General features: G+C 41.7%; 1 protein-coding gene across 1 annotated transcript; it reads left to right on the top strand.

Annotated features, from left to right (window-relative positions):
• Positions 1–25158, top strand: TECPR1 (tectonin beta-propeller repeat containing 1). The gene is made up of 25 exons (XM_083872356.1): positions 1–53; positions 2856–3088; positions 4756–4938; positions 5438–5560; positions 6241–6366; positions 7873–8047; positions 8144–8244; positions 9604–9705; positions 10141–10286; positions 11108–11625; positions 12370–12515; positions 13464–13619; positions 14149–14298; positions 14933–15090; positions 15742–15869; positions 15971–16073; positions 16730–16826; positions 17189–17268; positions 17534–17590; positions 19065–19239; positions 20126–20261; positions 20568–20660; positions 21311–21417; positions 21880–21999; positions 22617–25158. Exons 2-25 carry the CDS (start codon positions 2858–2860, stop codon positions 22812–22814), a joined length of 3609 nt encoding a protein of 1202 aa, XP_083728482.1. The 5' UTR covers positions 1–53; positions 2856–2857; the 3' UTR covers positions 22815–25158.
• Positions 25159–25192: the final 34 nt, after the last annotated feature.

The following is a 25192-nucleotide window of genomic DNA, read 5'->3' on the forward strand; positions in this document are numbered from 1 at the left end:
CCGGGGCCTGCTGGCTCCTTCCGCCGGGAGCGGCGCCGGGCGGCGGGCGGCAGGTGAGGTGAGGGGCGAGCCGGGCCGGGCCGGGCGGGGCCGGGCGGGGCCGGGCAGGGCGGGCGGAGGTCAGGCCCCTGCCGCCCTTCCCGGCGGCTCCAGCGCTGTCAGGAGCGGCGGCGGGGCCGTGGGGAGGTGCCGGCCCCTGTGCGGGGAGGGCTCGAGGGGCCCGGGGCGTTCCGGGTCTCGCCTCCGGCCGCGGAGAGCGGGGCCGTGCCCGGCCCGGGGCCTCCGCACGGCTCCTGAGGCCACCCGGCCCTAATGCCCGGCCGGGCGGGCCCCGTGCGGGATCCCCGCGGGCTCCGAGCTGGACGGGGGCACCGGAGGAGTCCCCGCTCGGTCCGTGTCACACGCACGAGAAATGTGTCCGCGGCGCGCCCTGGAACGCGCCGAGTCCTGGGGTGGTTCACACCCTGTCACTGCCACGGCCTGGACTGGGGGACAGGGCCCTGCTCCACCGAGGAACAGCACTGCTTTGATTATGTGCAAGGAGTTGGGATGTTTTTCTTGAATTCTGTAGCAATCAGCATTATGCCAGGCCACTGGAAACTTTAATTAACAATATCTTGTCTTCATTTAAGCATTTTAGTTCTATCCGAAATTACCTGGCTGAGCTACGGGGTGAGGAATAATTCAGCAGATCCGATTTTTTCCAGGACCCTGAGGATACTTGACAACTTCTGCCTTAACTGAAAATCGCATAAGCCACCAGCACTGAGCATTCTTCAAAATTGGGCAATATCTGTCTTCATCTTCTGTAGTACAGCCAGTGCAAAGGGGCCTAAAGTGAAGTCTTAAAATGCATTTGGGATTTTCCCATGATTCCCCAAACGCTGTCTCAAAAGTTCAGATGAAGGAACATGTAGAAACACTCACTTGTCTTGGCTGCCTTGAATATTTTAAACCAGTTGCATTAGCTTGGGTTATTTTAATTGTCCCATCTATGTTTTTCTTAACTTCATAATCTTTGGAACTTTCATCACCTTTCCCCAAACTGTTCCAGGTACTCTTCTGCCTGCCTGGACTGTCATTCCAGGTACAGGCCTTCATTTGCCCATCTTAAAGAGGCCCAAGCATCACTTTTCTTTGTTACCTGGCTAGGTAGCTGTCATTGTTGCATTATCCATAATGCTTCCTTTACTCCAGACTCCCTAGCATTCTGGTTGCTTAGGTGCATAATATTTTGTTCTGTTACAAACACTGGTTTGGAGAATTTTAAGTGCTAATACTGAAGAGTTATTTTCACAGCCTTTATTTTCCCAGTGATACACACCAATTTTCACCTCCGCTTTGTTGGATTCTATTATTCCATGGTATGTTCTTCTGTACTCCATTACAGGAGGATATAAAGAAGGTAAATGGCTGATCCAAGAGCAGACACAAAGTCCCAGCAACATTGAGGGGAAAAACAGTCAAAACCAGAGGATTAATTTTAGTTATGGTACAACTAAGAGACTTTTGTTTGTGACCTTCACCTGGTATCACTCATTCTCTGCTGCTATGTGTTTTCTTATCATTTACCTGTTCTTCACCTGTTGGATCCAGGTTTTTAGGTACTTAACAGCAGAACTTCTAGGAAACAAAGACTCCTGATATATTCTCCCTGGGATCCCCTGGGAATTTCCTGTGCTGTTCTTTGATACTTACCCAGCTGTGTGAGATTCTCCACAGTTTCACTGCTGTCATTCACATACACAGTGCAAGTCAGTGCCTGTGTGCCTCCACTTTTATCAGAAAGCAGGCAGGCAGCTCTCCTTAGGCTCTTGTATTAAAAGCACAGTTGCCATTTGACAACAAAGAAGCAGTGTTGCACACTGACTCCAAGCAAGAATTCCTCTTTCATTGTGTTGGATTCGAGTCCACTTTTCTACCTTTCCTGTCCCAGTTCCCTACTGCAGAGTTAAAGGAGCTGAAGGTAAAGTTCAAAACATTCATCGGCAATTCTGACTGTCAAACATACAGAACCACCAAAATATGACTGTTTTGATGGCACCGGGAAGTCAAGTGACAGAAATACACTGGACTTTGCTGACTTGTGAAAGGACTGATGTCCTTTCAGGCACCTGCCTTACCCCTCAGAGGAGGGCAGGGCTGCAGTGCCCAGAAGATCACAGGTGATAGAACTGGAATGGAACTCAACCAGGTCTCTGCTGCCAACCCATGCTCTGTGTGTACTTAAATTCATCACACCTACATACAAAGATCCTAAAGTTGGACCTGATCCAGAATGCTTGAAAGAGGTCTCCTGGCAGAAACAGGAAATACGTCCATGGTCTAAAAGCAGCTGTGTGCTTTTGGAGAAGCTCCCTTTGACACGCTTGCCTTTGTGCCTGTGTAGGTGTGTTGTTACACTGAGAGGAGGCTGAGGAGGAGGGGTCAGGGGGTATCAGGGCTCTGTGGAGCTGAGATGAGCAGGGTGTGTAGCACCACCAGCATTACCAGATCCTCAGAGTGGAGCTGCCTGCTATGAAATGGTCTGTGCTGCTTCCTCACAGTTCAGAACTGACATCTGTCCCCAGCCTGCCAGAGCTGTCCTGTATTTCTGAGCTCTTGTAGGATAGACAGTAGTGGGCTGATAGAAAGGTCTTTCTAATGACTTTTCAGGGACATTTGAGAGGTGTTGGCTGCACAGCTCTGACAGAGATCTGGCTGCCAGCTTTGCACAGGCTCTTTTTAAAAAATCATCCCTTACATCTTTAATTAATTTGACTGATGATGGCTCAGAGCATGACTGATCTGCAGTAGGTTCAAGATCCATTTTTGTACCCATCATTTCCAGTAATAACCTCGTTTCTGCCTTTCAGATATGGCCATGCCCAGTTCCCTTCTGTGGGCCGTTGACATTTTTGGGAGGGTTTACACTCTCTCCACTGTTGGCCAGTACTGGGAGCTCTGTAAGGACACACAGCTGGAATTCAAACGGGTCTCTGCTGTCAAACAGTGCTGCTGGGGAATAGCCTGTGACCATCAAGTGTACACCTACGTGTTCTCAGGAGATGTCCCCATCAGATACCAGGAGGAAACCTACGAGAACCAGGTATGACAGGAGCAGTGCCTCTCACACAGCCACTGCTTGGACTGACAGCACATCCTACGTCAGCTGTCTCTGTGTGTTTTTCTCACAGGAGGATTGATCAGTTTCATTGGTTTTCATTTTTTACCAAAAGTTTCTGAAGAGTACATATATATGTGCCACATACCAGGTTATTCTTGTGGTATTTACATTCCCAAAGGAGTTACACTTCCCTGCTCCTAACAAAAGCAGTGCCAGTGTGAACTGCAGCCTGTTCTGTGTGAGCCATTTCAGACTGGAGCATTCACCCTGTTCACTGAGTGGCTTCCATTTCTCCTTTCCTTAGTGACAAATACACAATCCCCATAAGAAAATGTCCCATGTAACTTCCAGGCACAAAGATACATTATCAGAAATAGATTATTCTTTTAAAAATGCTACTTCTTAGTGTTACAAAGACTTCTCTAATAAAGGCATAACTTTCCATTAAAGTACAATGTTTCCAACCTTTTTGTGTAGAAGTGTTAAGGGGATCCTTTCTATTTGATGCACTTCAAAATAATGTCTAAAAAACAGGATTTAGTATCACATTTGATTTTAAGTTAACCAAAAGTTAATTGAGAGAGAAAATTTATGGATTTTCTTGAGCACATTTATCTGATTTCTAATGGGCAATAGAATGAATATAAACTGAGAAGAGACATTAATTTACCTGCACGGGCAAAAGTACAACAAATTAATTTTGTACATTATTTAATATTGATACAGCTTTTCAGCCATTTAAGAATGTTCCTCTTATTGTGTAAACATGTATTACTTACTGTGTAAACATGTAAAAATGCAAAATTTAAATTTTTTTGTTACTTTAAAACTATCATTTTGTTTGTTCTAGGTAATGAAAAACAGAAAACAAAATACTAGAAAGCACAAAAAGGAATACTCTACAAGAGCTAACTACAACAAAATTAAACTGAAGTAGTTTGCAGATAATGTGCAAGGCAACTTAGCCAGATTTCTAGTAACAGCAAATAATATTTTGTGTAATAGATGGATTTTAAACCACTCATTTTCCACGTGCCCTAAAACATGAGACAGTATTACTGGACAGATTTTACCAGTATTTCTATAATGTGTAGGAGTGTGGGGGGAAGAAAATCACAGTATTGGTGAAAATCCTTGTGTTATAGGTTCTGTAACTGATTAAAGGCAGATTAGGGAAAACGTATAACAAGATCCAGGAGACATTTGCTGATACAGTTCTCTTGACACCATTCCTGGCAGAGGTAGTGCTGTTTTTCTAGAGCAGACAAGGAATGAATAATCTTTCTCTGGGAGTAGATTAGAGATACCAAGGCCATCCATACAGCATTTCCCTAATGCTGCAGTGGTGCCATACATCACTAAAGGAAAAAACCCTGTGCCTGGTAAAATATAGCATCAGATGGTCCTGTTTATGTAGCTGAAAATGACTTGGTTGGGACAAGCTCAGCAGTCAGCCCTTCTTTGATACTTAAAAGAGCCTCCTCCAAAGGCTGTCAGGGAGGGGCTCATGGAGTGAACACTTTCTCATACACCCCAGGAATTTATTCCTCTTCTACTGCAGAAAATAAGAAATGTGTCATGACTCCCTGCAGATCTCCAATGAGATAATGTGATCTCAAACAAAATACTTTATTTATTATTTCTGGCAGCGCTGGAATCCAGTTGGTGGCTTTTGTGAGAAATTACTGCCCAGTGACCGCTGGCAGTGGAGTGATGTGAGCGGGCTAAAACACCAGCAGCTTGATAGTTTCACACTGCCTTCACCACACTGGGAGTGGGAGTCTGACTGGTATGTGGATGAAAATATTGGAGGGGAACCAACAGAGAAAGGGGTAGGTGAACAATACCAAGAAGAGATCTTTTCTGGGAATCCTTACTGTGTAAAATGAAAGGAACTTTTATAGAAGTGTAAAAAAGTCTGTAAAAATAAAACTTGTCATAAATACTTCTTTCTGGGAAATAGCTCAACTCTAATACAACAGAAGGAAGGATCTTGTTTGAAGGCTTTTGAAGTCTATAGGAGCTTTTATAGAAGCTTTTTTCTTTTGATCAGGCCACGAAATCCTGGCAACTGAATGCTGTTGTTGTTTATGGCCTTTACTATGGAGAAAGTAAAAATGTTTTGCAGTGTCTTGTTTGCGCTGTGTATATCATCCAGAGGAATTTGGGCATGATTCATAAATCATTCATGGAATTAACTGATCTGTTAATCAGGGCTCTACAGACACACAGAGTGACTTGTGCTGTGATTCTTGTGCAGAATTGCTCTGAGTTATGACTTCAAGCTTTCCCTTGATCCTGTTTTTCATACAAGAAAACCTCTGTTTGCAGGGCTGGACTTACGCCATAGACTTCCCCAGCACCTACACAAAGGATAAGAGATGGAATTCTTGTGTCAGACGCAGGAGATGGATCAGATACAGGAGATACAAATCACGGGACATTTGGGCAAAGGTTCTCGATCTCTTAAATATTAAATCAACTGATTGTCTGAAATAATTATAAGTGCATGGAAGTTAATTTTTTATGACTTCTCGGAAGGCTAGACTTCACTGGATTCTTTCACTTCTAACTTGCTATTCTTGTAAGCATAAGGGGAAGGCTGGGATTTTTCATAAAAATTTGTGGTAAAAAGGTGCCAAATCTCATGGTGATGCAATTAGAGATGGATGCTCAGCTCCTTTGCAAATTTCAGATCAACTTTTTAACTTCTTTTGGTTGTGCGACAAAGCTCTCCCATTCGAGGTGGCACCTACTCTGCATCGTTCACCAGCTTCCTTTATCACAGATATCCTTCATCTGTGGATAAACTTTAAACTGTTCTTCAATAATTGTTGTTCCATTTCAAGAACATAAAAAATTGTAATTTGTGTTCTTCAGCTTTCCAATTCTGTATGCACTGTTCTGTGAGTAAAAATTTCCTTTAGTTAGGGTGCAAAACACAGACTTCTCCCTGCTGCCTGGCAGCATTTCCCCTCTGTGCATATGGAGGCCTTGAATGAGAGGGAGACTCTCCATGCTCAGCCAGTCTAGGAAGTGATACATAACCAATCTGCAAGACACAAGTTATGCCACCAGCCAAGTCACCTGTTTACAGTGTCTCCTGTCCTCAACCTTCCTTCCCTTTGCTCCAGATTGTGTCCCATGATGACCCAGACCAGCTGCCAGACCCTTTCAATGACATCTCCATCGGGGGATGGGAGATCACGGACGAGCCTCTCGGCCGCCTCTCAGTGTGGGCAGTTTCTTTGCAAGGAAGGGTATGTGTGTGTTCCCTAAGTTTTCTGATAACAATTACTAGTGAAAAGGAGTTAAATACTTGTAAAGCAAGGCAGGGTTGTTATTGTCTTTCATGGGTAAGGAAGTGCACTGCTTATGCATCTGGCAGAGGATGAAAAGCTGCTTTGGGACTACATTATGTAACAACTTGTGTTGTAAATGGAAAGGCTTAGTACCTCTTGGGTTGTTGTTTTATGGAAGCCTTTCACCTCTGTGAACAGGTGAATCTCAAAAACTTGGGCTGAGTAGTATCTTACATCTTGAAAAATGCCCAGAATGCTGACTGTGGTGCTGGGAACCAGGAGAAGCCTTAAAACCTGAAAAATGTTCTGGTGAAGCATTGTGCTGTGCCTTTGGGGTGAAGAGACAGGGATGATTCAAGAGTTTCCAAAATAGTTTTCTAAGACTTGCTGATTGGAAAGTGGTCACCTCCTGACCTGGCAATGTAGCATCCAGCTCTGAAATGTTGTAATTTTATTTTCTATTGAAAACTATATATCTTTGTTCTTGTTGGTTTTAGTCCTCCCATGGGGTGTCCTCTTTTGCTCAGTCCTGTGAGGATTTGATTCCTGCTTTTCTTCCTTCATCCTTACAGCATGTATCCGATATTCCTTTGTGTCTAGACAGTTTCTAACTTGTGGTCTCACAGGGCAGAATCTAGTACTTTTAACAGATAGCCGGAGCTTTCAGTCACATCTCAGGCATTGCCTGGAGAGGCAAGCAATCTTGGTTAAATTGTTTAGAATAAAACTCCCTATTCCTCATACTTTCTAGTAATACATGACAACCATCCTAGTCTACAGGCTTACTTGAGTGCCATTGTAAAATGCTTTTATTGACCAAGTGAAAGTCCCTGGGGATATAAAGTATTCCTAAAAATTAAGATTTTGTACTCAGCTCCACAGTCATGCTGTGGAGCACTTGTATGACTGCCACAGGATGCTTTCTATGTTTGACCTTTCTGTTTTGACTGTGATTTACAGAAAATTGCACAGTCCAAGACTAGCAAATGGCTGGATGTCACCAAAGGCTGCACAGAGAATGGAATTTTCCCCCCATTTATGGCAAGCTCTGTTCAGTGAAAGTGAGGTCAGGCTGTCAGCTAACAGTAGTATTTTTGTGTTATGTATTTGTTCACTCTTGGTTTATATAACATGCCCTGAAATACACTGAAGTGGTTTAAATGTTGAAATATACACAGAACTTGTAGCAATAGGTTACTGTACCCAATCCACATGCAGTTCCGTGATAAAAGCTGCTCTGTAGAACAGCCTCCTCCCTTAGTACATAAGGAAATAGCTTCAACTGCATAATCAACATTAAAAAAACTGCCTTTAAAGGTCAGAGTGCCATGCACTACATAAAACAATCCTGTTGTTAAAGGAGAGCTGCTCTTTCCAGTTTGTCTTTACTCTTGTCTCAATGGTTTCATTGTTGTCGTGATACTTTTTTATTCCATTTGGTTTTGTTTTTTTAAACTTGTCTAGGTATGGTACAGAGAAGATGTCTGCCATCACAATCCAGAAGGTTCCACATGGTCCTTAGTGACCACTCCTGGTGAAGTTGTACAGATCAGCTGTGGACCCTATGACCTCCTTTGGGCAACTCTTTGGGAAGGGCAAGCTATTGTGAGAGAAGGGATTGATAGGAATAACCCTCAAGGTAAAGTTTGTTAAATTTGGCTGGAAACCCCTTTGATTTGTATAATGTTGAATAAGAGACTAACTTGCAGTGCCTTCTGGGTTCTGTCTTTTGCAGGAATTTCTTGGAGTGTTGTGGAGTCTCCAAGCTCAGAAAATGGGATTATGCACGTCTCTGTGGGTGTTGATGTGGTGTGGTGTGTTACAAAGGATAGAAAAGTAAGAGGGCTTATGTTCTGCTTCTGCTTTTTTCTTCCCTTTCCCTGTCTGCTGCTCTCAAACAGGAGTGTAAATTGCACAGGGAGAATTGTGACTTGGACTCTATCCCCATGGTTTGGGGAATTTTAGTTCCCCTTGCTGTTATGGGATTGCTCTGTGGTTTGTGATAGTTGAGTTGAATTTAAGGAATACTTTGTTTTTCTTTTGGAAGGAATTTTCTAAACCCAAGTCAGACAGATTTGGCAGGTAGATGGGGTTTTTGGTGGGGAATGGGTGAGGAGCCTCTTCTAAGGGATATTAAGCATCAAAACTGAAGTGACTCCTGTTTTCACAAGGGCTGAATTTTACATGAAAAGCAGCATGGGGAGTATTCTCATATACACCTTCCTGCATGATGCTATTTTTTTTTTATTTTCCTGCTGCAACTGTTCCCTCTCCATCAGCCTTTTAATGTGAGGGCTTTGGTATTTAATTAGGTGAGATATCTCCTATGTGGATGTGTGATTACTTTCTTACTGGAGTTTTAACGTAGAATGATGGAATGTCTTAAGTTGGAAGGGACCCATAAGGATCACAGAGTCCCACTCCCTGCTCCTTCACACTGAATTCAAAGCCAGGCCTGAACTCTGTGCTTGTGCAGCAGTTCTGTTGAGTTTCTCTGCTGTAGTGAGTCACTACTTGTCAGCTGAGCCATGGTAACAGGCTGTGTCCAGCCTGCTCCATCTGCCAGATAAATCCACTGTAATAAGTGGAGATAAGCTGGTGCATTTTCCTTCAGATTTGCCCCAGGGCAGTCAAGCATCCTGATGTTATAGGATTCAACCAACAGCTTCTAAGAGAGTTGCTTGCTATGATTATATGGATATATGCTACATACAGAGGGAACTTCTTCCAGGTGCCCAGCCTACAGACACTTTCAGACTGGTAGTCAGATCTAAGGGGAGACAATTTAAAGATCTGTACTGCTAAAGACATTCCCCTGACAGTTCCCTCTGGCAGCCCTGCTTCTAGAGTTTGAATGTGACACTATTTAGAAGCCCATTCAGAGTGATCAAAAATAGCCTACATATTGATAGTAACAGAAAGTATTTTTCCAACAGTGTAAGAACTAACTCTTGTCACAGAAAGTCCTACAAAACAGTCTCCTTTTCTGGCATTTCTGGTGCAGGTGGACACACAATGTGGGTACTATTGGGAGAAGTGTTTTATCTTTATCTGATAAAGAAGAATAATCAAGGAAGTAATTGACTTCTTAAGGCAATGTGGCAAGTCAGTATCAGAGATTAAGACTAATCCACCAAAGAAACTAAATTCCTGCTAGAGCAGGAGAAGAAAAATTTAGACTTTCTGTTGTTGTAGGTCTGGTTTAGAAGAGGAGTGAACTCACATAATCCTTGTGGGACAAGCTGGATTGAAATGGTTGGAGAAATGATGATGGTAACCGTAGGCTTAAACAACCAGGTAAGAGAGCTGGGGAGCAGCTGAGAGGGTGTTTACATTCCCCTCTAGAGGGGAATGTTGCCTCTAAGGGGTACGGAACCTCTTAGGTTCCTTCTAGTGCAGGAGCTGTTCACACGTGGTGAGGACTCTGGGCAGTGCCAGTAGGGCTGGATGGGCAAAGGGATCCTCAGCTTAAACTGCTGGGAGGGAAAGTGGCTGAGTTCTGCAATTCTGCACCTGAAGGTGACGTGTCTTGTATGGCACAGGGAGGTGCAGACTGGTTCTAGTACAGAATTTTGTTCTGCATCTGCAGTGTCAGCATTAAGGAAGAACACAAAAGGAAACTGCTGTGTCCAGCAGTTTTCTGTGCTCAATTCTGCACCACTGCACCTTTTTTGTATCTGATACCTCCTGCATTCCAAACCATTTCCTTCACCAAGCCTTTTCCCTCCCTAGGTCTGGGGAATTGGCTGCGATGACAGAGCGATTTATTTTCGTCAAGGTGTCACACCAAGTGAGCTCAGTGGGAAGACATGGAAGGCAATTGTGTCTGGCAGAGAGAGTGACAGATCTCACACTGGGAGCTCAACAAGTCTGCTCAGGTACTTCATGAAATACCTGCTCAAGACTTCATACAGTGACAGTTTCAATGCTAGGTGATATTTCTTTACATCCAAGGGGTACAAGGACAGGAGGAGTGAGGAACACATATCTAATCATTATGTATGCCAAAAGGTGTTTGCATTTTTGCCATTAAAACTAACAATAAGCAGCAGTTGTTGCACTCAGAGAAGAATCTGAAGCTCCCACATTGGAATTCACTGCATGCCTGCAGTAAAGCATGTTCCACTGGGAACTATCTGGAACTATTCACTAATAAGAGAAAATGTTGTTTATGAAATACCATGAAGGAGTGTCAACTCCACTTAGGAATTATTCTTCCTGAGTGTCACTGTATATTTCTTTTCCTAGGGAGGTTAAATCAGTTACTTGTCCTGCCTGCTGGCCTCTGGGCTGTACCACACATGCCAATTGATCTGACTTGTTTGAGCCAGAGTGTGTGCTGAGAAGTTCCCTTCAGCAAAGACGAATCATAAAGTTAATAATGGGCTTTTAAAAATCCTATTTGTTATTTTGTATTCAGAAAATGGGATGTGTTTTCCTGAGAGTTGTAGGCAGCCAACACCACCAATTGTTTGAAAAGATCAATAAAATTCCTTCCTCTGTTTCAGATTTACTAGACCAGTTTGCCAGATTTGTGTTGAACTCTTTCCTCTGATGATAGAATTTGACATTTAAAAGAGAGGTCTGCTGTTTCTCCCCTACAGTGAAACACTAAGTCAGTTGCTGTGTGTCTGCAGTCTAAGGCCTGTGCTGATTTACAATGCTTTGGATGATAATTAATTATCTGTTTGTCCTTCAGTGCTGGCTGTTTCTTTACTGATGATATTCAGAACCAAACAAGCGCGGTCATTCAGGGTGATGCAGATCCTTCCTCTGATACAGAGCTCCCCGGCGTGTCCCCGAACCCTGCCAGCACTGCCCTGCTGGGAGCTGCAGCTGCTGGGAATGACCCAGCCAGCCAGGCTGAAACATCTGCACAGCTGACTGTGGATCCTCTGCACTCTGAGCAAGGAGAAGCCACTGCTGCTTCAGCTAGTAATGAGAAAGAGAACCTTGAAATGAATAAATCTCCTGGAAACACAAATCCTTCTGCAGAATTGCAGTGGATAAACATTGACTTGAAGGAGGCTCAGAAGCATCCAGTGCTCTCTGTCAGCAGCTTTGCAGACACATCCAGCCTTTCCTCCCTGGGCACGTTCTCAGTGGGAGCTGAAGACCAGTACGGAGCCGATGAGCACCCACTGTGGGCCTGGGTGTCTGGGGGAGGCTGCCTGGTAGATCTGCACAGCCCACTGAAGTGGTTCACTGCTCCCTCAGGTACTGGCAGTCACTACAGCACACCCCAGTTCCAGTTACACCTCAATATGCTCTTCAAGAAATATGTTGGTTGTTTTGTTCTAAGCAAAGCCATGGTGCAAAACTTGGGCTAACCCATTTTCTCTTACTGCAGTTAATAGGTTCATGTCTGAGCATAATGCTGCAGTATTTAGCTGTAGAACACTTTGGGCTTGAGATAAATAAATGTAAAAGTGGTATTTTCTCTTGAGATCCTGTAACAATTTTGTAAAGTAATCTGTGCTGGATCTACATCTCATTTTTAGTTGTATTGAAACTGCGGCTTCAGGCAAATCACATAATATCACTGAGCAGTAACAGGAAGGAGTAAAAAGGGCTCTCTTGGGAGGTGCAGATGCTGGCAATAACTGCCTCAGTCTGCCATTCCTACTGAAATGAGTAAAATAAACCATGAACTGTGGCATCCCAGTATTTAAAAGTCTTAACTCATGATGCAGTATATTATCTAATTATCTTGCAGTTCAGTCACAAAACTCTCACTTTTACAGGGTTAAGGCTTTAAAAAATTCCATATTATCATCTAGTGATCCTATTCCTATGCATCATTTACAAAGTTTGGCTGTAATACATTAATTCCAAATTATAATCATTATAAAAATAGTGTTAGACTGGGTTGATCCAGTCTGGTGTTCAAAGGAGTGCAGAACCTTTCACAGAACTGTACTCAAAGCTCACTGGAGCTTATTAGGTTTGGTTCTGTCCCAGGTTTGTCGTCATCTGTGCAGTCTCTGTCCCTGTCCATCACTCCTGCACAGACAGCAGCGTGGAGGAAGCAGATTTTTCAGCAGCTCAGTGAAAGGACAAAACGGGAACTGGAGAATTTCAGGCACTATGAGCAGGCTATTGAGCAGGTAAGCAGTGAGGACATTTATCTCTTCTCTTCTAAACACATCTGGGAATCAATAATACATTTCTGACATAGTGATTTGAGCTTACTGTCAGCTTTATATTCTTGCCCTTATTTCTATCTCTGACAACTTTCCTGGATTATTAATGTCTGAGCTCCTTGTGGGAAATTATCAGCTTGTCAAACATGAAGCAACAGTATTCATCTAAAAGCATTATCAGATAGTTTTGTTTAGGAAGAAGCAAGGCATTGGTCAGCATTATTTGGGTACTGTGAGACCTCAAATCCTCAGAGAAATGGTTGCAACAATGGAACACTGTATGAATTATTTCACCATAAGATGAGGCATCTTAATTGAAACAGTGACTCAAGTAGGTGAGCTTCCCTCTCTGTGGCCATTAGGACTAATTTAACTTGCGTAAATACATGATGCAAACGTCAATGGCAGCACATAAATAGCAGCAGTTTTGTTTGATGTTCCCTTTGTTATGACTCTTTGGCTTTTTTCAGATTCATTCATATTTCTGGTCCCTTCACTGCTAATTGCCAAATGACATCTGGAATTATTTGATTAAAAACACTTGGAGTCCAGGGATTTAATCAAGTTTAAAAAAATTATGTCAAAAGCCTTTAAACTCCAAACAGAGATTGTGTTATAACAGGAGCAAACTTGAGTCAATTACTCCCTGTGTGCTGCTGCATTCTTGCAGGGAAAAAATGTTACTACTGTTGTACATGTGCTATTTCAGTATCTTTTTATCCACTTTTATGAGTTTTCACACTCTGATACACTCTGTATGGGAATGTGCGATAGTCTGTATGAATGTCTGATGAGGTGTGATACAGATTAACCTGCAGCAGAGACAACTTGTGGTCACAGAAACAGCATTTGGGAGAAAGAAAAGGAGTCGTGCAGTTTCTTTACTCCTGTTATTTTGTGTTTGCCTTGCAGTCAGTTTGGGTTAAAACTGGAGCCTTGCAGTGGTGGAGGAACTGGAAGCCTCATAAGTGGATGGACGTTCGAGTTGCACTGGAGCAGTTCACTGGGAGCGATGGGATGCGTGACAGCATCCTGTTCATCTATTACATGTACCATGAAGAGAAAAAGGTGTGTGCAGCTGCAGACCCCTGGGAGAGCTGCTTTTGGCAAAGGCAAGCCTCTGAAAGGGAAACAGTTTCTTTAAAGGAGGCACATTATGGCATGCTACTGTTCTGAGGTTTGGGAGCCTACTCAAAGGTAACCCCAAGCACCAGCAAACTGCAGGCTTTTCTGAGCTGTGTTAATGCTGTGTCAGAAATACCCAATCACAAACCACTCACATTGCTTAAACCATCAGTTCTGCACTAATTCTAGGAATTCTTCTGGAAGTTTAAAGCATTCTTGATTGTGAAGAGCCCAGCTTAGCTGAACAGGGTCTTCCCAAGCAGGGTTAATGCCTGCAGGCAATAGAATTCAGGGGTAGGGCAAGGCTGGAAATTGAGTCCCATTCCCTCTGTGCCAAGAATCGATTCTTTGCTGTCCTTGGCAGGAATGCCTTGTTTGTAGACCTGAAGTGCGAAAACGCTGGCTCTGTGGAAGGTTTGCTTTAGTCACAGTTTTTTGTTTTTTTTTTTTTTTTTTTTTTCTTTTGTCTTAGTACATCCACGTGTTCCTGAATGAAGTGACCATTATAGTTGAAGTGCTGAATGAAGCCAAACACTCCTTTGCACTGTACACACCTGAGAGGACGAAGCAGAGATGGCCAATCCGCCTGGCAGCTGCAACAGAGCAAGAAATGCACGACTGGGTAATTCTGGGCATCTCTCATTTCAAGCTGGCAATATCTACAATAAAACATAGAAGCCAGTCTCTGAAATGTCAGCATTACATTTAAACTCTTGAGGCTACTCATCTGGTATTTAAGTTCAGGTATTTAAACCATCTGATCAAACTTATTTAGAGGCACATGAGGCTTATTATCTCCTCTGAAGTCTGCATGTTTTCTGGTGCTGCAGTTATCCACAGCAACACAAATAATTGCTTTTCATTCTCTTCCTGTCCCTGGATATAGATCAGAGTAGGAATGAGATAGGAGTTGAATTAAATTGTTGTGTTTTTCTGCATTGGTAGAAGAACCATTCTCTGTTGTCACTATTGCAGAGAGTCTTTTGTACAGGCAGACAGGCATAGATACATTGGACCAGGGGCAAACCTGAGAGATGCTTCATCCGATCAGCTCCTGCAAACCACAGCAGTTCCAGTGGTTGTATAATAATTTCTGAACCACTGAATTCTAGTACCTTTTGAGAAAAAGCTGCAAATTCACTTTGCTGATTTGCAAGAAGGTGCAAAGGTAAAATTTTGTTTTACAATACTGAGCATCTCTAGGGAATTCTTGTTCTCACTGTAAATGGAAGCTTTTTTTGCTTCTTGTTTTGTAGCTGTCTTTGCTGAACATGTCTTGCTGTGAAAGCAGACGGATTCAAGGCCCTCCTTCTCACCATGCCATTTGGTCAGTTACTTGTAAAGGAGACATCTTTGTTAGTGAGCCAAGTCCTGAGCTGGAGGCCGGACCCCAGCTGATGCCGTGTGATCAAATGTAAGAGGCTTCTGAAGCTGTTCTTTCTGCATGGGCTGCCATCCAGCAAAGAATGTCTGTCAGTTCAGTGGCTTTCATGGGCTCTTGGAGTGTGTAGTACACTGCAGATGTCTGTCACTGGCAGGGTTAATAGCTGCATTCCTACTCCTGATTGCACATGAAGAAATTCACCAAATCATACTTTAATTCTTAGATGATGGAGATATCCTTGTGATTTCAAAAGCCTTTCTCACTGCGATCCCATTTTTTGTAATTGCATCTTTAATGTCATAAGAGATAGCCTAATCTGAAAGTAAATCTAATTGCTGTAATTGGAATACAATTTGAGCTTTCAGTTTTATCTGAGTCAAGAAATCTGAAATTCTCAGTCCTCCACAGACACTGCAGTCCAGGAGCAGTTTGTCGACAGTTTTTATGACAACTGTGGCAACATGGTACTGCAAACCCCTCAAGCAGAACAATCCCATTTGCTTTTTGGTAGCTGTTCAGAGGGAAATGCTTTCAATTGGCAGCTACTTTCACTTACAGGTTGCACACTAGTTGGACAAGTGAGCAGAGAAGGTTGCCTATCCTGAAGATGACTGGGTTTTTGGTGGGGAGAGCAGACATTCCTGAAGGATGTGGTGTTGAGTCCAATCCTTTTCCTGGCAGGTTCTGGCGGCAGGTGGGAGGCCACCTGCGGCTGATCGAGAGCAACAGCCGGGGCGTGGTGTGGGGCATCGGCTACGACCACACGGCCTGGGTTCACACCGGTGGATATGGAGGTGGCTTCATCCAAGGTACAGCCTGGGAGTCAGAATCATCAGGGGCTGTTGGAATTTAAAATGTAATGTCTTCAAGCTTTAGCTTTACTCTATTCCACATTGTTGATTCCTCACAGGACTGGCCAGCAGTGCAGATAACATTTATACACAGTCAGATGTGAAATGTGTTTACATCTATGAGAACCAACGGTGGAACCCTGTCACTGGATACAGCAGCAGGTTATTTACTCAATTTATTGCATTTATTTACTTTAACACTACTACTGTCAAATGAAACAAGGGCTTCTTTTTGGAAGAGTTACTACACTTACTCCATCTTCAGTCTCCTTCAACAGTCATAGTCAACCTGTGATAGAAGGAGCAGTGTTTCTCAGTTTTCTAATTTGCAATTATCCATTCAAAATGTCATTATGGCAAAACACTACAGATTTGTGCTTTGTGATTGCACAAAGTGTGCCTACTTGCAGTATCTTTCACTATTAAGGCCAGGCAGAAAAGTTATTAGGATCTACATATTCCTATATATATTTTACTAAATACACTGGGTCCTTGAATATTATATTTGAGCAAAAGTATTGAAAAATACATATCCAAATATATGGGATTCGTGGTTTAATTTTAAATGGTAGTGAGGAATACACTCTACAGAGAAATATTTACATGGTCCTCAAGTTGAGTATAACTGGAAGCAATTGTACAGATTCTTTTCCACTATCCTCATCCCTCACGTGATATTTCTAAATACAGAGGTTAGCGATGACAGCGTTTTGTGTGTGAAAGCAGGAAGTGCCACAAAAAAGCTTTTGTTCCCTTGCCTTTTAAACTCTCTGTTGTAAATGACCTTGCATTCCTTGTGCACTGTTCCACCACCACAGAGGTCTGCCCACAGACAGATACATGTGGAGTGATGCCTCTGGCCTGCAGGAATGTACAAAGACCAACACCAAGCCTCCTTCTCCGCAGTGGTCTTGGGTAAGTTTGGTTTTACAAATTTTTTTACAAAGAAGTCCAGGCTTAGCAAGTAGGATACAAGACTTATGTTCAAGGAGCACAGATTTTCTTATGGGATTTGTTGTAATATTTAACCTTGTTTTCCCCATTCATAACTAGCAATAATCTTCCTTAGTCAAAAGAATGTTAAACATTGAGTGGGGATTTTTGTTTAGTATCACTTTGATCCTTTTCAGCTGAATTAAAAAGATTTGGGAACTTCTGTATGTATTTCAAGTATTAGAAGGTCATTGCTCTCCAGAAGGTGGAAACAAATAAAAGAAGAGGTGCTTATGATGCATTAGGAGTTGATTGTTATTCCCAGTGTCCCCGTTTGCCTGCAGGTCTCGGATTGGTACATCGACTTCAGCCTGGCGGGTGGCACAGACCGGGAGGGCTGGCAGTATGCAGCTGACTTCCCAGCGTAAGGAAACACCTCTTCCACCAAATCCCACACTCCAGTCCTCACTCCTTCTCATTTCTGGTTTGCACATTAACTGCCTCATTTCCCGCCTTTTTGTGGGCACAGAAATATTTGGAAGGAGGGAGGGCAGCAAGGTGAACTGGGCAAACTGTGACTTGAAGAATTTTAAAATCAGCAGAGGTGTCTGGTAGGCAGATGGAGGCAGTGCTCTCAGGCTGGAGATGCTCTGACCTCCACATAAACATTGTTCAATCTGTTTTGGTAGGTCCTACCATGGCCACAAGACAATGAAAGACTTTGTCCGACGGAGGCGCTGGGCAAGGTGAGGAACCTCAATATAAATAAGTTTTGGACTTGAATGCTAAGCTAATTGCTCACTAAGTCTACTTTAGCTATGAGGTGAAAAGTCTTGTCACCCAATCAACAAAGAAAAAAAAAAAAAAAAGTAAAGAAACCTGAAATAAATAACCCAGCAGAGAAACTGATGACCTTTAGCATGATGTCTCTAATTGTAAGTCTCTATGGGTAGTTACCCTGTTGGATTTTGTGGGATCTGTAGATAAAAGTCAGAAAGTTCTTCTCTATATCTGATTTTCCTTATGTAAATGATTAAGGAGTAGTAGACACTGGGTATATCAGTACATATTAAGTCACTTGTAACTGCTGGTAATAGGCCTTTTATATTAATATATTAACTTATGAATTCCACATACTCGGTGCTGGGGCACAGATAGTCCAACCTCATTTCAGTCAGAGGAAATGTCCAAGTGAAACTCAGAAAACAGCAAACTGCCACTATATTCCATAAGCTAGGGAAGTCTGTGCATTCCCTGGTTTTCCAACTTTTCTATGCTTTCTATACTGGAGCATCTAATAGTTGTGCTAATTAATTGCTGTGAACTTAGACACTGCTGGGTTTGGTATTGATGCTACAAAGTATTTAGCCCCTTGTACAAAAAGCTCTGAAGTGAGGTTCTGAAGCATCAAAAGTGTTATTTCATGATATGCAGCAAAACAAACCCAGTAAATCAAAATGGTGACTTGAAATAAAATAAGCGACTTGAGAAATACCCTCTAGTCTAAACACTTCCTCTTGGTTTTAACTACCAATTGAAAATTGAAAACAAATAGGGAAATGCTCAGGGTTGGATGTGTTTTTTCAGAACTGGAAAACAGAGGAATGTCCTGATGTTTTTATGACATTCTTCATACACAAAATTATTGTGGCAACAATAGAGTCTAACATAATTTCCCCCATCAATTGCACTACTTTGGTGCAATTTCCACAGAAAAGGTACACAAAGTCCCAGCATGACTTATCAAGTCTGTCATTCAGAGCTGCTTTACCTCTGCCTACATCAAGATGCTATATAACCTTTTAACAGACCAACCAAAAAAGAATTGTGAAGTTATTCCTTTACCAAGGCAGAGAAAGGAATGAGCTGGGTGTGGAGTTCTCTCTGCAATTTATTATCCTGTTGTTGCCCAGTGAGTCTGAGAGAGCTACAGAGCAGTGTAGTACCAGTTGCAGACTTCTTGGGTGGTCTTGGTTTTATAAAATAACTTAAAACCGAACAACTGAAGCTTTGAGAAATCAGTATTAGTTTAAACTTCAAAACTTGATGCAAAACATGATTGATTGTTAAAAACGTCTTCCAGGTTAAAAATACTAATGTTTAGTGAAAAGCACTGCCTCATGAAAAGACTTAAGGACTGGAAGTCAACAACAGACTGGGAAACCAATTCAGTTATAGAAAGTATGTACTTCTGACAGGTTTGGGTTTTTTCTGCTTCAGAAAATGTAAGATAGTCACCAACGGGCCATGGCTGGAAGTGCCTCCTGTGACCCTGTGGGACATCTCCATAATTCCCAGTTCAAATGCGGATGATGAAGAAACAGTAGCACTGTGGGCAATCAGTGACAAAGGAGACGTGCTCTGCAGGCTTGGAGTGACACAGCAAAATCCAGCTGTAAGACTCCCTGTTTGTTTTTACTGTTTATTGATGTATTTAATGCGATTTGCAAGTACATGCAATCACACAGGGCCCTCTCTCAAACCACCTTGTTATTTTTCATCTCTTTGTGTCCCAGATTTGGAAGTCCCTGTCCATCAGCTGTAGCACAGTTTGCTGCCCACGTTCCTTATAATATTGCTTCTCTTGCATAATCTACCTAAGCTTGTGCCACATCAAATGCAGGAGCCTCTCTCAGCTCCTGGCCATCTCATGAAGCATTTTACTTCCACTTTCTGCACTGGCAGCTTAGTTCTTCTTGGTTTTGTGTTTGTTGAAATTGTTGACAACATGTATATCCCACTTAAAGAAACTGCCAAGGAATAGACCCTGTGAAGCATGGTCCCAGTCCAGTGCCTCTTGATACCAGTAGGATAAAAACCAGGAAAAACCTCTAAGAAAATGCTTTAGTAGAATTTGGAGAAAAACCACAAAAATTGAAAAATATTTAAGACTTTGTTTTTTCCTTCCTGATCTGTACAGTGAGCAGTGAGGCAGTGCAGCAGTGAGAACTGGAATACTCTGTCTGGAATCTGAAATCCCATATCAGTTGATTTTTGTGAGGAATTAAAAAAAAAAAGGCGGCTCTAGTCCAGCTCTTCAGAGACATGTAGATGCCTATAGTGCAGTGATTTTAATAGAAAAGGCCCTTTATTGTCCAACTAACTTATTTTCAAAGAGTTGTATATGCAAATATCTTTGAGGATCAGCAACCTTGTTTCTGTTCAGTTGTAAAGTTATGTAAGATTTATTCTTCCAGGTTTTTTCTCATTTGGTAATAATCAATATTTTGTCATGGAGATTTTAACCACTGCTTCACAATTCATCTCCCATGATTTGTTAGGGAACATCCTGGTTGCATGTGGGAACAGATCAGCCCTTCATTTCCATCTCCATTGGAGCATTTTACCAAGTGTGGGCTATTGCTAGAGATGGTTCTGCCTTCTACCGAGGTTCAGTGTCTCCAAACAAACCTGCAGGTAAGAACCTGTACTTTATCTTTTGCTCTACTCCACTTCCATGTCTGAAAAAGCCCAGTCTGTTTTCCAGAGGCCTTTCCCATGGCTGTACAAAACAGTGCATACAAACTATATAATAATTATAGCAGATAATTTGCTATTCACTTGTGTAATTTAAAGTGTTCATTTGTAAAAAACAATCTGTTAAAAATATATGAAGTGTGATGTCATTCACAGCTTTCCTGCACAGCAATGTATTTCAGCTGTAGACATTTCCATGCTTAATTCTATTTTTTCAATGCTTAACTCAAGATTTGTGACCTTTAGGTGACTGTTGGTACCATATCCCTTCGCCTCAAAAACAGAAGTTAAAGCAAGTCTCAGTAGGACGAACATCTGTGTTTGTCTTGGACAAAAATGGTAAGGTTTTAAAAAACTGTAAGTCAGTGCTACAAAACGTACATTGGTCTATACCAGACTGATTTAAAAAAGAGAGGCTAAGCTAGAACTGGACAGATGATTACTGGTGCTCCAAAGGGAGTAATATTTCATATTGAAGGATCTGGAGTAGCAGTGCACTTAAGTACTGCTGCTGAAGGCTTGGTTATTGCTACTCTGATAGTGCCTTGGGTAACAACAATCCAGCATCTGTGCTCTGTGGGGATAAGATAGATGAATGTCAGAGAACTGCATGGCTGAGTTTTATCTGGAATCCTGCTCCAAACCAGATAAATCATGAAACACCTTTTGTACAAGAAACAATCCTTTCATACCAGATTTAGAAACCTTCATTGCATTTGCCTTTGTTTTCTAGTTCATAGTTCCTCATATGAACACTTTTCCCCGAGAAGTTTTACAAAACAGAGTATTTGCTATTTTTTATAAACTGTAACTATAGAAATAAAAATTCCAAAGAGGGAACTTAATTTTTTCCATCTCTAATAACCCATTAGCCAAAACTGCATTTCCCCAGAATATAGAAAGAATGAATTCCGGATTTATGTTGTTTACAGCACTTCAGACAAACAAACAGCCATGCTGGGCTGTAACCAGCACTCCTTGTTTTACAGGCAATCTTTGGTACCGGCAGGGTATCACACCCAGCTACCCTCAAGGATCTACCTGGGATCACGTTTCCAATAATATCCGTAAAATGTCTGTAGGGCCCCTGGACCAGGTGTGTATTAAGCTTCCTTGTATCTCATTAGTTTATTAAAAATTATGTAGAACATATTTGAATAATTAAATGTTCTTCAGCCTTAGTTTTGTTTAACTTCATTGCACCAGATGTTGGTCTAAATGCAGGAATCTGATAGCAAGAGAAAAAATCATACCAATGAAATAGTGATACAGCCAAGCCCTCTGCTGCAGAAAGCCTAATTTAATTTTTTTTCCATTTTTTTAACAAGGCTATATATTTTAACAAGGCTTTTTATATATTGAATCTCTTTCCTGCCAAGTCTTATCTGGCAATGTTTTAATTATAACACTGCTTTGTAGTTTGTTTGGGTATCTCTCTGCCTAAATTAGATCATTTTCAGCCTATTGAAGAACAAAACTGATTTTTGAAAGGGGTGAGAGAGAGATTTCACATCTGGGAAGAGCAGCATATTTTACTGCCTCTCTCTCCTTCCTTGAGGTGTGGGTGATAGCTGACAAAGTGCAGGGCAGCCACAGCCTGAGCTGTGGGACCGTCTGCCACCGGACCGGTGTCCAGCCCCTGGAACCTAAAGGCCTCTCCTGGGATTATGGAATTGGGGTAAGTGCTGGGGGCACACAAGTGCCTAGAGTTGTACATCCCAATGTCTATAGGCTCCAGCTGGCCAGCATTGGAAAGCTTGGATACACCTGCAAGAACTGGACATTTTCCTTCAGGGTTCCTTTTTGAAGGTATTATAAAGGGCTGTGGAGTCGTAGCTGGGAAGTTATTTGCATTTGATAAGTATTCATTTTAAATAGGTAATTTAAAACTTACAATGGAAGAACTAGTGGAGTAAGAGCCATTTTTAAAAAAGTGTATTCCTTCCTGGTCTGCACATGATTATTCCTCATTGTTGTACCCTGTAATATTCTTAATGTTTTGAGAAAGGCTATTTCAAGGTTTTGCCATCTTTTAAGCTGGTGGAATATCTGCAGTGGCTCTGTTATGAATGCTGGACCCTACTAATCTCAATTCCTGTAATAAAAAACAATCCTCAAGTTTACCACCTCTGTAACTCCCTGTCAGGGAGGCCTTTTTTCTGATTCATCCCAGAGCAGGATTACTTTCCTCATGAACAAACAGTATAAACTAGCAGTGCACATAAAGCACCACATCACATAGAGCACTGACAGGGTGATGTTTCTCCTTTCACATTCCGTATCCCTTTTTCACAGGGAGGGTGGGAGCACATTACAGTCAGAGGAAATGCAACAGAAGCATCTCGGGGTGCTGTGCCTGACATTGCTGAGGAAAACCCAGCAGCATCGAAGGAGGAAGAAGATGAGGAGAGTAAAGGGAAAACAGAACACTCAAAGACCCCTCTGCTGGTTAGTGAAAGTCAAGAATTGGACAGAAATTCTGTTAACTGTTAAATTGTTGCCATCTACATGTTGATAACAAGCAGTAGGCAATAGTTTAAAAAAAAAACAGATGTCTACTGCTTGGAGAGAAAAATGTGACATTTTTGTGTTACTAATATGTTTCACTGAACTGGACTTTGCAATGGGGTATTTTAAGTACTGAATCCTTCTAATGCATCTTGTGTAAATGTGACTTGATAGAATTCATAGTTTTGTCAAAGCAGGCCAGGTTTTTAACCACAGTGTATTTCTGACCCTTGACCATAGCTGCTACACACCATACAAATGTGAATATCTGCACCGATGATCACTGCATTTACTTCTTTTTTTTATGCTCCCTATATTTCTCTCATATTCACACATCTTGCACACTGTCCTTGAGATTCATCTTTGATCACAGATGAAGATGTTTCAAATTGAATGAATTGCAGGCAAACACAGCTGGTCCTGCTAGTCCCTTAACATGCACAGAGCTCTGCTCATGGGAGGGCTCCATGTGTAAGGACAGACTTGGGTCAGGCTGTCCTTGCTCCCATCACCAAGATCAAATTCTGTACAACTCTGCTTAGGCTGCAGTTAGCAGGAAGGGCCAGATTTTGCTCTTTGCTCACAGTGAGCAATGTGTTAATCAGGCAGCAGAACCCCTGGTTTCAGGGAGCCACTGGAGAGTCCAGTCCTGGTCAGTCGGGCTCAGCGATGTCACACTCTGAACTGTCACTGCCAGTGCTGGGAAATCGTGTTCTGTCCTCAGCTGAACTGAAACTGGGATAATTGAGGTACACAGATGCCTGTGTACCCTACCTAAGGAGGCTGGAAGGCACCAGACTCTCGAGGCTGTGTTCCAGATCATTGCAAATCATGCTTTCATATTGTAGAACTCAAGGGAAGGTCTTAAACTCTGACTTTACAGTGGTAGGAATGCTAAACAACTTTACTGATAGCAGTGGAGTTTGCCAGTGTACACTGATGGCAGTTCAGAATGAAGCTCTGCTCTTCATTTTGAGTGATTTATTCATCCTTTTTTCCAACATGAAACCACTGTCCATTCTCAAAAAAGCTTTTATTCCTGACTTATTTATAGCAATTGGATAGTTTACATTCATTTCTCCTGTGTGTGACTGTATATGAAGCTATTTTTATATGATGAGCAGTTTGGTGTGGTCTCAGTACTGTATTTGTAGAAGTAAAACTTATGTTTGCACGTATTTAAGGAATATATCTGGTATTTAATGCCAAGGAAAGCACTGTTTCCAAGTCCAAATGTGAATGAAGATTGAAGATGCTTTACTGTTAAAAAAAGAACCTGTTGATCTTTCCAGTATGTGATTAGAGATTTCTGGTTTATACATACATTGTGGGAGAACCATAAATAATGTGTTGCATTAATTACCATAATAGGTTTTGCATAACTTGCACAGTATCTTGTCCAAATAAATAACTTTATTACATGTATTTTTAGAGAATTATTAGGATTGTAATTTTCTCTGCATTGTATCAAGATTTTTCCTTTTAATAGTCAGTGTTTACATCTCCAACAATCAACCTGATTGCATACAATAAGCTTTATAATGTACCTTTGCATTTTTCCCTACATTGCCAAGTTTCACTTACTTTACTGTAAAAAAGCTGGGTTTAAGTGAAAAAAAAAAAAAAAAAGATGAGTTATAAGTTATTTATGTTTGAGTACTAAGTATTTGCCATCTAAAATATTATTTAGAAAATTATTTAATTTAAAAAATAATGTCATTGTTGTGGCTAGTTAAAATATGGAAAAGTGACTTTAAATTGAAGCAATTTTGAAAAATAAAAGTAATTTATCAGAAAAAAATGTTTCTTACAAAATCCCTTTTGGCATGTCCAAGAACACAGCACCTTGTAGCAAAGTACCACTGTGGAACTAGCAGCTGTAATTGTATAAATGCCTGTATCCAGAGCCTGACTGGCCTGCAGGGATGGCAGTGTTCAGAGAAGGGGTAACTTTCACCTGCCTCCTTGGCTGCTGTATTTATAGCTAGATATTTATAGCTAGATATGATGTGCCATTTTGGGCTTAATATTTAAAATGCCTCTGGTTGCAGAAGTCAAAAATACACTGCCCAAGGATTAAACTCTGTTTAGGAACAACACTAGAATACTTGGTTCTTAAAGTACAGTTCTTCATCAACAGCACTGTTAAAATACTGGATTTTAAACTTGCAGGTTCCCTTTCCACCAGTGCAACCAAACAGCAGTTCAAATGTAACTACCCCACAGAAGCATTCCAGGGATGTTTACCAGCTGCAAACTCTCAGATAATTACCTTTAAAGAATCCTACAAAAAATTACCATAATCTACAAGTGTTTGGTCATCACTTACTGTGTGAAACACAACCACAGTTTGCACTGATGTA

Source organism: Zosterops lateralis (assembly GCF_965231275.1).
Source record: "Zosterops lateralis genome assembly, chromosome: 15".
Lineage (NCBI taxonomy): Eukaryota > Metazoa > Chordata > Aves > Passeriformes > Zosteropidae > Zosterops > Zosterops lateralis.

Coding starts and splice junctions, on each gene's coding strand:
- TECPR1 (XM_083872356.1), top strand. CDS start 2,858: ATGGCCATGCCCAGTTCCCTTCTGTGGGCCGTTGACATTTTTGGGAGG. Junction 13,620..14,148: donor TGTACCATGAAGAGAAAAAG/GTGTGTGCAGCT, acceptor CTTTTGTCTTAG/TACATCCACGTGTTCCTGAA. Junction 15,870..15,970: donor TGGAGGTGGCTTCATCCAAG/GTACAGCCTGGG, acceptor GATTCCTCACAG/GACTGGCCAGCAGTGCAGAT.